Genomic DNA, 12,224 nt, shown 5'->3' with positions numbered 1-12,224 from the left:
TTTGGGGTTTCTGCTGTATCTATCCATAACGAGCATTTGCACAAGTTGGGCTTGCCTTCTATCGGCCCACAAACATGGATCCGTCAGGCCTATTTAAAGGAGGTCCGTCAGGCTATATTTTTACCCTTATCATTATTCATTTATTGTTGAAATCTAACAAGTGTTTCCCTTGGAGTTAGAACCTAGGACCCTCTCTTCCTCAATCCCAAACTCTAAACCTTGGGTAGGTAAGGGATGACAATAGGAAGGGACAGGGCGAAGAATGAGATTTTTACTTTTGCTCCGCATAGTTTTGTCTTACTTCATCACCACCCCACTCCGTATAATAGGAAAAACTTTTTTGCCCCATCCCCCCTCCTTGGGGCCCACCCCACCTTTTAAAATTTTAATTCATGTTAGTTTGCCCTACAACTATTACAATTTTTTTAATAAAACTTGTTTCATTAATATAAATATACTTGAAATTATAACTAAATTTATCCTATTAAATCAAACTAATTTTTAGCAAGAAATGAATAATATTATCTAAGATTTTAACAATATAATATCACAACAAAAACAAAAATCTTAATATCCATGCATTTAAATAAACTAGTATTGATTTGTTTGTTTAATAGTAGGATTTAAGGTGTTAAAGAATTTATAATTATTGCCCTTATTAACACAGGGCAGGGTGTGGCTAAAATGTCTAAACTCATCCACGTGGTAAGGGCTAAAATCTTGTCTCATCCCCATCCCTCCATTTATGCGAAGAGGGGAAAACCTGCATGAGGTGAAGTGGGGAGGAGCAGGTCAAGGCGGAGTAGGGCAAAATTGTCATCCCTAGATAGGTACCATCCCACCTAATAAGTGAGTGGTAACTTCAAGTAGTTTCTTTCCCACAAATGTAGTTTCTCTATACCATATGTGTCACACATAAAGATAATTAAGTTCTCATGGCTCTATCTCATAAAAAAATCATAAAAATGTAAAAATGCAACAAAAGGAGTTGTTTCTACAACATTGCGTTTAGGAAGTAAAATATTTTATTCTCTAGTTATAAAAATAAATAAATAAAAATCTTTTTTTATTTTGTTTCTAAAACAATATGGGCAACCTCTATCAAAATCCTTTGTAACTATTTTAAAAAGAAATATAATTTTCATATAAATTGTTGGAGTAGGATATAGGAGTATTTTGGAGATTTATACTTGGTAAGGTTATGTTATATAAAAACTGTTGTAATTCGGCCTAATTTTCACATAGATTGGATTATTAGCTACTCACTCTTGTGAACACATACTACCAAATCATGAAAACTCTTTGGGTTGATTACTCTCTTCTCTCTTATGTAATCTTCTGTATGTAAACTGATTTTTCAGAACACATACAGTAAACATTTTGAGTTTCGACAAACCGTCGTGAAAATTCATACGTTATCCGAAATCATATACTAGCATTATCCGAATCGTTCAGCTTGTTTCTATGACCACTAACCTTTCTAGCAAGTATGCTGATCCGGATGGTGACGAACTTTCCCAAGAATTTCCATGAAGTCGGTACCGCAAATGTTGATCTTAGCTAGTCTCAGATTTCCATGTCGTGCACAAAGAAACCAAAACCATGCACAGTTGTAACTAACCCTGCGATCTCTATCCTCTTTATTTTATTGACAAGATCCTACCCTTTAGCTGATTGCTCATTTTTTTAAAGTCTCTTGTTTGCAAGACATAATTGTCTTCTTTCGAATTAAAAATTAACACAGGTTGGCACCTCCCACCTCGTGCATGAATATTTAGCATAGTAGTCTATTCACCAACAACAAAATCTTAGCCACTGCACACTTTGCCTCACTATCTCTAACGGAAGGTTCCTTCAAATAACTTGGTCTCTTAGCTGTTGCCAATTGTGCTCAGCCGTACTATAGGAAGGGTACTTCATGGTCTGTTCACATAAGGACCTCAGATCTGATTCAGGATTTCCTGTCTTTATAGGCTTCTATATACAATAGAACTCAAAACGAAGAAATTAGCTACGAAGTACTTATACTCTCATAAACATAAATTCATTTCAGAGTCGCATCTTTTTCTCTTATGGCACTCCCAAATTTTGATGCTCTTAGAGACTTACACAACTCTGCCAATCTCCTTCTTCATTCACCCACTATCCAACAATCCCTTGTGCACCATCGACAAGAAAAGTGGGTTCATGAGGTCTCGGAGGCATCTCTAAGAATGTTGGACGTGTGTGGCATTTCTAAAGATGTTCTATTGCTCGTCAAAGAACAACTCCATGATCTTCAATTCACATTACGTATAGTATGTATTGGCGAGCCCGATATTGGTACCAAAATTGCGGCTTATAATCACTATAGAAAGAAGTTGAAGAAGGAAACATTGAAGTGCTTGAATTCTTTAAAAGGGATTAAGAGCAAATCCATTGTTTCGAATCACTCACCAATCGATGAGAACCTTAAAGTAGTGGTTGATGTGCTAAAGGAAGTGAAGGTGACTAGTATTACTATCGTGGAGTCACTATTGTCCCTCATTTCTATACCATGGCTGGATCAAAAATCAGCTAAAGGGTCTTTTGCGTCAAGGTTCATACGCGTGGGTAGTCAAGGTTTATATGATATGTGCGATGTAATGGCGCTTCAAAGTGCGAATAAAAGATTGGAGGCAGTGGAGATTGCCATTGAAGATCTTGAGGCTGAGCTGGATTGCATGTTTAGGCGTTTGATCCAGACTAGAGTTTCACTTCTCAACATTCTAACAAACTAGCTAGTTGTACGTACGTAACAGTGGGAATCCCAAGGTTGGCAACCCAATTTAAAGGCTTGCCTCTCTCTGGTTCACCACTTAGGGCACAGTACAAAGCTAGATATAGTCATTGATTCTATTTTATTTTTTTCTTTTTTTCTTTTTTCCTGAGAATATTCTTTTATTCATTGTTATAAAGAAGTTTAGCCATGTTTGTATTATTGTACTCTACTAGATAAGCCTGTACAAGCCTGCAACCTGTTAATGTACTTTGTTTTTGGTTTTTCTTTTAACTCTATGAATCCATGTGAGTTCATATTGATTAATTATTGTTTTCTAAATAATGAATGAAAACCATGTCTTTGGGGCCGTAAATTAAAAATGAGTCAAACAAAGTTTCGGACAAGGAAAACTAGGAAGAATAATTTATTCTAAAGCTAAGTAGTCTCCTTACCAAAACCAACGAATCATATTTGAGCGGATTACCAGAAGAATCCGTAACAACTCAAAACTTTAAATGTTGACTTCAAAAATAAAAATTCAAGTGAAAACACACAATTGGTTTATGCAGTTTACATTTTGAGCACTTTTATTTTTTAATATCTATAATATCTGTTCTTCAAATTTCAACATATGTGAATAACGATGCAATGCAATTGTTTATTTTTAATGACACAATATCTTCTTCTTTTTTTCAAACAAAAAAATATCTAACAGGTCCCAACCCACCCACTTACTTTCTCATCCACCAATCAAGATCCATGCTCTCAGAGAGAGAGTGAGATTATCCACTCTTTCCTTCCATTCTTTCCTGACCAAAAATTCCCATCCCCTAAACTCTCTTCTTTTCTCTAAACATAACTAGGAGACAGGTTGGGTTATTGATGTTGAGAAGGTCATTTGATCACAATGGGATTTGCTTGCACTTCTTGTAGTCTAGAGTGTTGGATTTGGTGGTAGATTCCGAGCCTTGTGAAACAGATGAAAAAAAGGTAAGCAGGAAAGTTGGGCTTCACGTCTGTTAGAGAGTATTTTAAACAACCTGTTCAAAGGATTATATGTGGTTTGATGCCTTTAAGGCTTTAACCAAGCTTTTAAGAGGACTTTTCATTTTCGAAGGAGGAAATGCAAATCACAATGAACTACGGAAAGCTAAAAACTAAATTCTAAGTTACCAAGTTCAAGGTCTAAACTTCTAGGTAAGATAAAATGTCATTGGATCCCAAGCAACTAAGTTATTCATTATTACGCTAAATCTAATTATAAACAGAGTAGTTCGAAGCCTAGTCAATATAAATAGTAAACAGTTGGAAGGTAAAATGTGCAAAGCAATGAACAGATAATAGCCTTAGTTATTCTAAACATTAAATTAGATCAAAGATAATGCATTATGGATCAAATACGACTAACAACTAACAACTAATTAAGAACTAGAATCAAAATAAAATAAACTTGTATAAACAAGATTAAAGTGACTAACAAAATTACAAGAAACTGTTTACAAGTATGAACACCTTCTAAAGCTCTATGAATTACGAGAGAATCTCCCAATGAGTTAAATGATTTCAATTATCTCTGTATTAGCAAGTTCGTTAATAGAGAGTGGTATCTTTTTCTTGAGACCAAATCCTCTATTTGTACTTAAGGCCTTTGATGGTACTAACAATTTTTCCTTCCACATGTCTCTTTTTCATTGAGCTTGAATAACACTTTGTCACAATGTTTGATACTATTTATATAACTTCTTAAAACTAGTTTGTGTCACTTGCCCTTGTTGTGTGCACCTTTACATTGCTCAATAACTGTCATAGCACATCTATTCCTCATGTCATTTTCTACGTGTTGTTACATATATAATTTCCTTGTTGTGACAATAATTGTCATATCTTTAGAAACTCTAGAAATTTTAGATTAACACCAACAATATCACAAACACTATCAGATACATTCAAGGAAAAATTGAGCATGACTTTTTTTTTATTAATAATTCTGTAGTTGCAATGGAGAGAGGAGATATGAATTTGACTGGACATTTTTGTTGAAAATACCAAAAAGTGTCAGTTGAACTATAAAGAGCACAACCTTATCATGAGAAACAATTTAGGTATTTTGCAATGATTAAGAAGTGAGTCACTAGCAATAAGTATAATAATAAAGAACAATCACACATTGCCCATTGCAAAGAAGATAATAGAAAGAGTAAGACATAGTAGGTTCTTTTTCCTTTTTTAAGGCCATGTTTTTTTTTCCTTCAACTATTTGGTCCTTGATTTTTTGCCATGTGATGTGAACTTATTTTCCCAGTCTGGCTAGACGATTAAGCTTCTTATCAATTCTATTTATCTTGTTGCTCCGGCATACTCCTTGATTAATGTCAAGTAATTCTTCCCCACTTTCGAACAATAACCAAAAGAAACCAAACATCCCAACAACCATTTCTCTTGTGACGGTGGACAAGGGCTCATAGCCATGTTGGGCAATTGAAAGACAACCTCAGCGCTAATATACAGATTTCGCGAAAGTTAAGATTCCGTGCACATTTTTCTATGTATATTGGCATGTGATTGTGATGACATTGTAAACCTTGCTAAACAGGCAGGTAGGTCGTCCCTTTGTCTACACTATACAACCATGCCAACCTTAAATTTTCTTGACTTATGACGAAGAGTTGGGGAGCTAACATGATTTGAGAATCTAATATATGTTTATTATTCTTAAATAATCAATTTGAGAAATATTACACACGGATGGGTAATCAGATTTGTTGCCCTCCTCTGATCTTAAGCTCTCCTACACACGTGGATGCCAGTGATTGTTTCAATACTTTGTGCCGTTGACCCTTACACAGCGAGTCTTGCGGTAAGAAATGTTTCCCATTCAGCTCATTAATGAAGCCATACAAATAATTGTGATTTGCGAGGTTCTTAACTTGTTCTCAAATTTGCCAAGAACTTTGTAATTCAGTCTTTTAAAGATATTCAGGGCTCAAATCCCCTCAATGATTGTAACTTTTGAATTATTAAAAACAAAAAACATAAACTTGTTCTCAAATTTGAAGGAAGATAGTTTAAAGTGTGAGCAGGAGCAGAAGGGTTACACTGGAATTCAATGCGTATTAGGCCTCAGGCCAGTCAAATTCTAAAAGAAAGAGGAATCAAGCCTGTTCATCCATTCGATGATTTTAGAGGTAACATATCAGCTGGTACGGGCCTTTAGCCCGAATTTGACAGGAGAGACCAGTCAAACGACACCACACTACAAAAGCCAGTCCAAGTTTTAAGCATGTGAAGGTATCGAGCTCTTCAATTTTGTGCGGTGTTTTTAACTTTTTAAGAGCAACATTATGGATATTACATTTTTCAAAATCTTTTTTACAACTTATTAAGGTAATAAATAGTAATTAGAATAGCATTATTTTCACATGACTCTACTATCGAGATCATTTTATTAACAATCCATTTCAACAACTACTCAAAATTGTGTCCCCAGATTTTATTCATGTAAAGTGAGCTTGGGTAACTTCGGATTACTTTGAGGTGCTTACAGACTAATATATGAGTACCAAACAAATCTCTGTAACTTGTTTTTCTTGTTCTTCTATAAATCAAACCTACGGTAATTTCAATTTGAGGGAGAATTGTGTTCCTAAATAAACGATGAATTGAATTAAAATGAATAGAAGCCAATAAGGTTTAAAATTGACATTATTTTGGGCAAGAACAGGTAGCTATGTATGGAAAAATGATAGGATTCCCTGCTGCTTAAAAATATATTACACGAAAGGATAGGAGGTCAGGAACGTAAATAACACATTAAAACCGAAGTAATGTTCATGCTCAGTCACAGACATGGTGAAATGAAGTTTGATGTTCATTAGTCATCGCATCCTGCCCATACAATCTCTTTTCCACAATCACTTTATTGAAACAAACAAAGAAAATTGACATAAATTTGTGCCAAGAACCCCACCAACAGAATTCTTTGTCCTGTCATTTCAGCTCAATGGGACGCCTGCAAATAATAGAATCTGAGCATGTTTCGTCCAATTTATTTTGCAGTTTATACTATTAAAAATTAAATATACAATTGAGAGAAGATCTTAGTAAGCATTTGTCCACCAAATCATGGTGCAACTCATTTGCCAGCTACCTCTTGTAAAGAAGGAATTCATGCATGAACATTGACAGGATAAGAACAAACACACATTAGATAGTAGTTACTTTGAATCTCTCATATTTCTGGAAGTAGGCACAGCTATCACTCTCATCTACAGGCTATAGTCTATAGATCATCCTAAACAAGTGGCCATACCAATAACCTTTTTGAGTATCATGTAATGAAGCTAACCAAGTATCCTGACATTCACCTATAATTCAAAGTTCAAACATAATCTTTCTTATACATTGGCACATTTCAAAAGGATAGAACTAAAAAAAAAAATTTAATTATAGCTGATAAAATTATTAAGTTCCATATTATTAAACCTTCACAGAGTACACGAGTCAAACAAGAAAAAATTGAGAAATTTCATCTTTTTTGCTCAATATTGCCCAGATGCATAATCCTCAGTATTATAAATTATACCCTAAGTGGACATCTTTCTAAAATAACCCCCCTCAATCCTTTTTTTATTTTATTAGTACAATAAAAATTAACCTCCCTCATTCTCCATGAGCAGCTCAACATTTTTCATTACGTGCCAAATTTTCACCATTCTTCAAAGAATAAAGATTCAAATATAATGACAAATAAATCAAATAACAAAAGCAAAAAGTTCCTTAAGGTTCTGGTATTCTCAAGGTGGCTGTTACTGCTGAAAATAACAAGCTCAAATGTATAATCTAGAAGCTCACATTTTAGATGTGAGTTTGGTCTAGAAACTTGGGGAGTATTTGCAACTCAAATGTTCTGGTATCCTCAAGGCGGCTGCTAGCCTGCTACTGCTAAAAATAAGAAGCTCCTATAAATGGAATGTCTGTGTTGGCTTACAAAACAAAAAATAGATTGGTTAGTGCTTGTTTTGACAGTAGCTTGGGGAGAGACCCTAACATATGACAACCTTATTAAGAGAGCCTATAGCTTGGTTAATTGGTACTGTATGTGTAGGAAAAGTGGGGAGACTATGGCAGCCTCCTGTTGCATTGTGTTGTTGCACATGATCTAAGGGTTTTTGTCTTCCCTATGATTGGTGTCCATTGGGTGATTCTAGGGAGTGTTGTTAAGTGGTTGGAGAAATTGATTTGGTAAACACTCATCATTTGTTTGGGATTTGAGCCCAGTACGCTTGCAATGGATATTATGGAGAGAAATCACAGCACTTTTGATTGCATAGAAGTCTCAGTGGTCCAACTGACGTCATCTTTTATTAGGACTTTGTTTGATTGGTCTTGCATTTAGGGCCTACCAATTTTGACAATGTCGTTTACTTCATTGGTTCTCTTTCTTTCCATTTGGAATTCCTATTCTTTTTTAATTCTTTGGCTATATAGCCTATATTAGAGCATCCACATTGGTGGTGCTAAAAAGCTATATTGCTATTTTTAGCACCACCAATCACAAACGTGGAGCTGCAATGGTGGAGCTCTAGCCAAAAATTTTGGCTTCTCAGCTGTGCACTGTAGCTCAAAGTTAAAAAAAAAAAAAAAAAAAATTTATTTTATGTTGTGTTCACACTGATGAGTAGAATATTTTATTTTATTTTTTTCTTTCTCCTCCTTTCCCATTTCTACCCATTGCTCCTCTCTCCCCTCAGTCCTCACACTCTTCATTTCTTCCCGTTGCAAGTTCCAATTCCTCCACTCACCGCCAACCCAAGCCCCTGCCCAGCGCCAACTGAAGCCCCTACCCAGCACTGACCAATCTCTTCGTTCTCCACCCCTCTCTCTCTGCTATCTCATTTTTCCTCTACTCTATCTCTCAGTCTTTCTCCGTCTCAAACACCAAGACCCATGATCGCCGGTGATGGGTTTCGATTTTGTCACCGTGATTGACAAAAAAAACGGTGTTGTCGCCGTGACTGGGTTCTGTTGATGGGTTCTATTTTTAGTTTGATGAATGGGTTTTGATTTTGTTGATGGTTGATAATGGGGTTTGTTGATGGTTGAATGGGTTTTGCTGATGGTTAAATGGGTTTTGTTGATTCATGGGTCATGCCGTGGTGGGTCATCGGTTTGTGCCGTGGGGTTCGTGGGTCATGCTGTGATGGATCTCGCCTGAGTTTTTCTTTTGTGGCTGTGTGTTGATTTTCTTGGCTAAGTTGGCTTGGGTTGCTATGGGTTTTATTTTTGTGGTTGTGGGTTGATTTTCTTGGGCAGTTGTGGGCTGATTTTGGTGGTTCTATTTGTGGGCTGTGTGAAGTGGTGGTTGACCGGTGGTGGTGGTGGGTTGTGTGAAGCGGTGCTTGACCGGTGGTGGCGGTTGTGATGGTTGTTTATTGAAATAGATATATTATTTTATTGTAGTGGATATATTATTTTATTGTATTGAAAGCTAAAATAAAACCACTAATGTTGGATGTTTTGTAAAGTGAAGGTAAAATAGATAAAGTAGCTTTTTGTGATGCCAAATAGCTAAAATTATAGCTCCACCAATGTGGATGCTCTTACACATTCATCTTGTATGCATAAGGTAGCTTATTTTCTTCAATAAAATCTTATTCCTTATCGAGAGAGAGAGAGAGAGAGAGAGAGGTAGGTGTATCCCTCCTCCTGAAGGAATTTGGTTGCTGAATCCAGATGGCTTGTTATCTGAGAAGAATTTAACCTGCCTTGGTGTTGCATGATGAATTGGGGACAGTTAGGAATTTAGGCTTGGGTTACAAGTGGAAAAGGACTGTAATATGGATACAGACTTGTACTGAGATGATCCTTTAAAAAAAAGTGCTGAATCCACAGAAAGTGAAAGAGTATTGCCAACTTATGACTGAACCTTTTACACTTGCTGTTTTTCTGGTAAATTCATCGTGTTTATAGAGAAACGAAGTCTATGGCTAATTACTTTACCAGTTTTTATACTGATATTGGAAGTTTGAAGATTGTTTGTTTTCCTCTTGAGTTTCCAAAAGAGGGCTCACAAGTTGATAGATAGAGAAGGCAAGGGTTTCACTTCTCAAAATACTTTTCTAATAAAAATTTTAAATCCTTCCCCAAACACCCCCCTCCCCACCCCCTCCAAAAAAAAGGACAAATTTTGGCTTCAAACATGTTCGGAACCTTGGGCTCCAACCAAGAATAGGAAGATGACATCAACTTAACCCAACCAACCAAGTGAGTCAGGATACATGTCATCTTTCTATTGGTGGTTGAAGCCCAAGGATCCAAGCATGTTCGGAGACAAGCCTTTTCCAAAAAAGAAACCCTTCTTTTTTCCCTTCTCTATTGCCTGCCTGTCTTAATGGACAAATGTATAAGAGATAAGCAATGACTATCTAATATTTCAAACTTAACAGAAATAATCAACTTACTACACAATGCAGAATATACAAGTTTACAACAATTCCTCCTAGAATGTTGGTTTAAAAGCTAAATTGCTATCAGTTAGGACATAGTTTAGTCAAAGAGTTTCAAATGCCAGGTTCTTTTCAGTGTGCTACAGTAATTTCCCAATATACAAGCAATATTTAGAATATGTATATGCATCCATATATGCCATCAAGCATGACCCATTTTAACACAAAACCTAGTCTTTAATTCAAACAAGAAAGATTTGTAAGTATAGCCTATAAGGAGGAATTCCGCTCTCATTAATAAACAATCAAATGAAAGCAATAAGACTTCCTCTAGTAGTTTTTAAACAAGTACCAAAGAGTGGATAAACCCATTTGATTGAACAGTAGATAAAGCACTTCATGATAACTAGGCATCCAATTTTTAGTAGCTAAAAGCAAAGAAAGATACAACAGACCTAATGTTCATGCTCATCGCCATGGGAATGATCACCATGGCCCTCCCAAGGATGTCGCCAACCCTAAAGATGAAACATGGGGGAAAAAAAAAAATCAAAAAAATCATATTATAAAGAAAGAGGCGTCAAATACAGAGAAAGCTGAAACAAAATTGACTCTTACCAGTACTACAGGGGCATCTTGTTTGGCTCTGTACAGAATCCAAAACCTGAAATATCAAATTCCAATAAAGTTCATAAACACACCCGAAAATTAAAGTCACAATTAAGAAAGAAAAAAAAAAAAAAAACCATGGACACATACCATCATTGTCAACATTCATTTATTTGGCAAAATTTATATACTAAATTATATACTAAAAATAAACTAAGCTCCGAAAACCCTGTTGTTGAATCCTGAAACCCATCAAGATTTTTTTTTTTTTTTTTTTTTGGGTCTATGTTTTTAGTATTTACAGCTAAAACCCACTTATAATTTATAACACAGATTTCCACCAAATCAAAAATAAATTTTTTTTAACTAATTCTATATAACGTTCGCACATTTCAGATCCTGAGAAAGACAGTGAAGAACCTAGATTACGATAAAATAACACGAAGTAAGCAGATCTGAGATACTGAATTAGTAGATAACCAATTGATTGATAGTAAGAAATTGATTATTAAAGGATGTGAAAAACAAAATTAGGGGTTCGATTAATAGAAAAAACAAAAATTGAAAAGAAGAAATGAAAGTCAAACACTACACTGACCACATGACAGCGCACATGCCCTTGCCGGTGATGGAGTGCCAGCGCTTTGGTTGGTGCACCGTGATGCCCTTGTAAGTAGTTCCCGCTCCATGCCCTCCTGCCATATTTCTCTCTCTCTCACTCTATATCTGTAAGCAAAGGTTCAGTCGAGTCTATAGCTGAAAATACCTGAAATAAAAACAACCAAAAAAGAAAAGAAAAGAAACCGAGACACACACTGACAGCCCAAGAAGAAAATCGAACAAACTCACGTTCGGCCCAATCTCACCCTTCAGAAATTGGGTGCATTTATGATTCAAAGTGAGAATTGGGCCCAATTGAGGCTTATCTTTTTATTTTATTCTTTTTTGAAAAATGAATCTTTCTTGATTTCTTTTTTTGACATACACTTTTTTTACTTTCAAATAAGTATATGACCAAAACTTTCATTCAGGAAAATAGACTTGATTAAGAAAATAAAATTTTAGTTTATCTGTGGTAATTTGTTGAATATGTAACATTCTAGAAAATTGTTTCTACCAAGATATTGGCGAGAATTTTCGAAACTAAAATCTCATGAATATCATGAGGCCTTAGAAACCACTAAACCTTCCCTTTAGGGTTAAATGGTTTTTGCTTTTGAATAGTGGAAAATGTTTTCTACTTTTATTGTACTTATTTTTATTCAACTACAAACAACGTTTTCTACCATACCAAATGTAGGGCGTAAATGATTTATGGGCCAAGCCGAGGAGGATTATGGCCCAAGTTCAACAAAATAGCCTTTGGGTACCGCCGAGGGTAGTTCAGTCCTCGGCAGACCCAAAGTTCCCCCTCGTAAAGAAGGGTAAAA

The 12,224-nt window shown here is 35.6% G+C and overlaps 2 protein-coding genes across 2 annotated transcripts; one reads left to right on the top strand and one right to left on the bottom strand.

Moving 5' to 3' along the window:
- Positions 1–2,072: 2,072 nt before the first annotated feature.
- On the top strand, positions 2,073–2,759 carry LOC115977707. Its single transcript, XM_031099733.1, has one exon. It carries the CDS (start codon positions 2,073–2,075, stop codon positions 2,757–2,759), a length of 687 nt encoding a protein of 228 aa, XP_030955593.1.
- A 3,657-nt stretch (positions 2,760–6,416) lies between these two features.
- Positions 6,417–11,559, bottom strand: LOC115974606 (NADH dehydrogenase [ubiquinone] 1 beta subcomplex subunit 2). Its single transcript, XM_031095025.1, has 4 exons — positions 11,393–11,559; positions 10,804–10,849; positions 10,641–10,703; positions 6,417–6,749 (listed from the first exon to the last, which is right to left on the bottom strand). The coding sequence occupies exons 1-3, from the start codon at positions 11,494–11,496 to the stop codon at positions 10,641–10,643; spliced, it is 213 nt and encodes a 70-aa protein (XP_030950885.1). The 5' UTR covers positions 11,497–11,559; the 3' UTR covers positions 6,417–6,749.
- Positions 11,560–12,224: the final 665 nt, after the last annotated feature.

This window comes from Quercus lobata, chromosome 2, assembly GCF_001633185.2.
Source record: "Quercus lobata isolate SW786 chromosome 2, ValleyOak3.0 Primary Assembly, whole genome shotgun sequence".
In the NCBI taxonomy this organism is placed as follows: Eukaryota; Viridiplantae; Streptophyta; class Magnoliopsida; order Fagales; family Fagaceae; genus Quercus; species Quercus lobata.
The sequence above is the reverse complement of the archived record's forward strand: the minus strand, read 5'-3'. Positions and strand labels throughout refer to the sequence as shown.

What these genes read in the sequence shown, in the direction of transcription:
- LOC115974606 (XM_031095025.1), bottom strand. Translation starts at nt 11,496, where the DNA reads ATGGCAGGAGGGCATGGAGCGGGAACTACTTACAAGGGCATCACGGTG. An exon ending in GGCATGTGCGCTGTCATGTG is followed by an intron (nt 10,850 to 11,392) that starts GTCAGTGTAGTG and finishes TTGATATTTCAG; the next exon opens with GTTTTGGATTCTGTACAGAG. An exon ending in AAGATGCCCCTGTAGTACTG is followed by an intron (nt 10,704 to 10,803) that starts GTAAGAGTCAAT and finishes TTTCATCTTTAG; the next exon opens with GGTTGGCGACATCCTTGGGA.
- LOC115977707 (XM_031099733.1), top strand. Translation starts at nt 2,073, where the DNA reads ATGGCACTCCCAAATTTTGATGCTCTTAGAGACTTACACAACTCTGCC.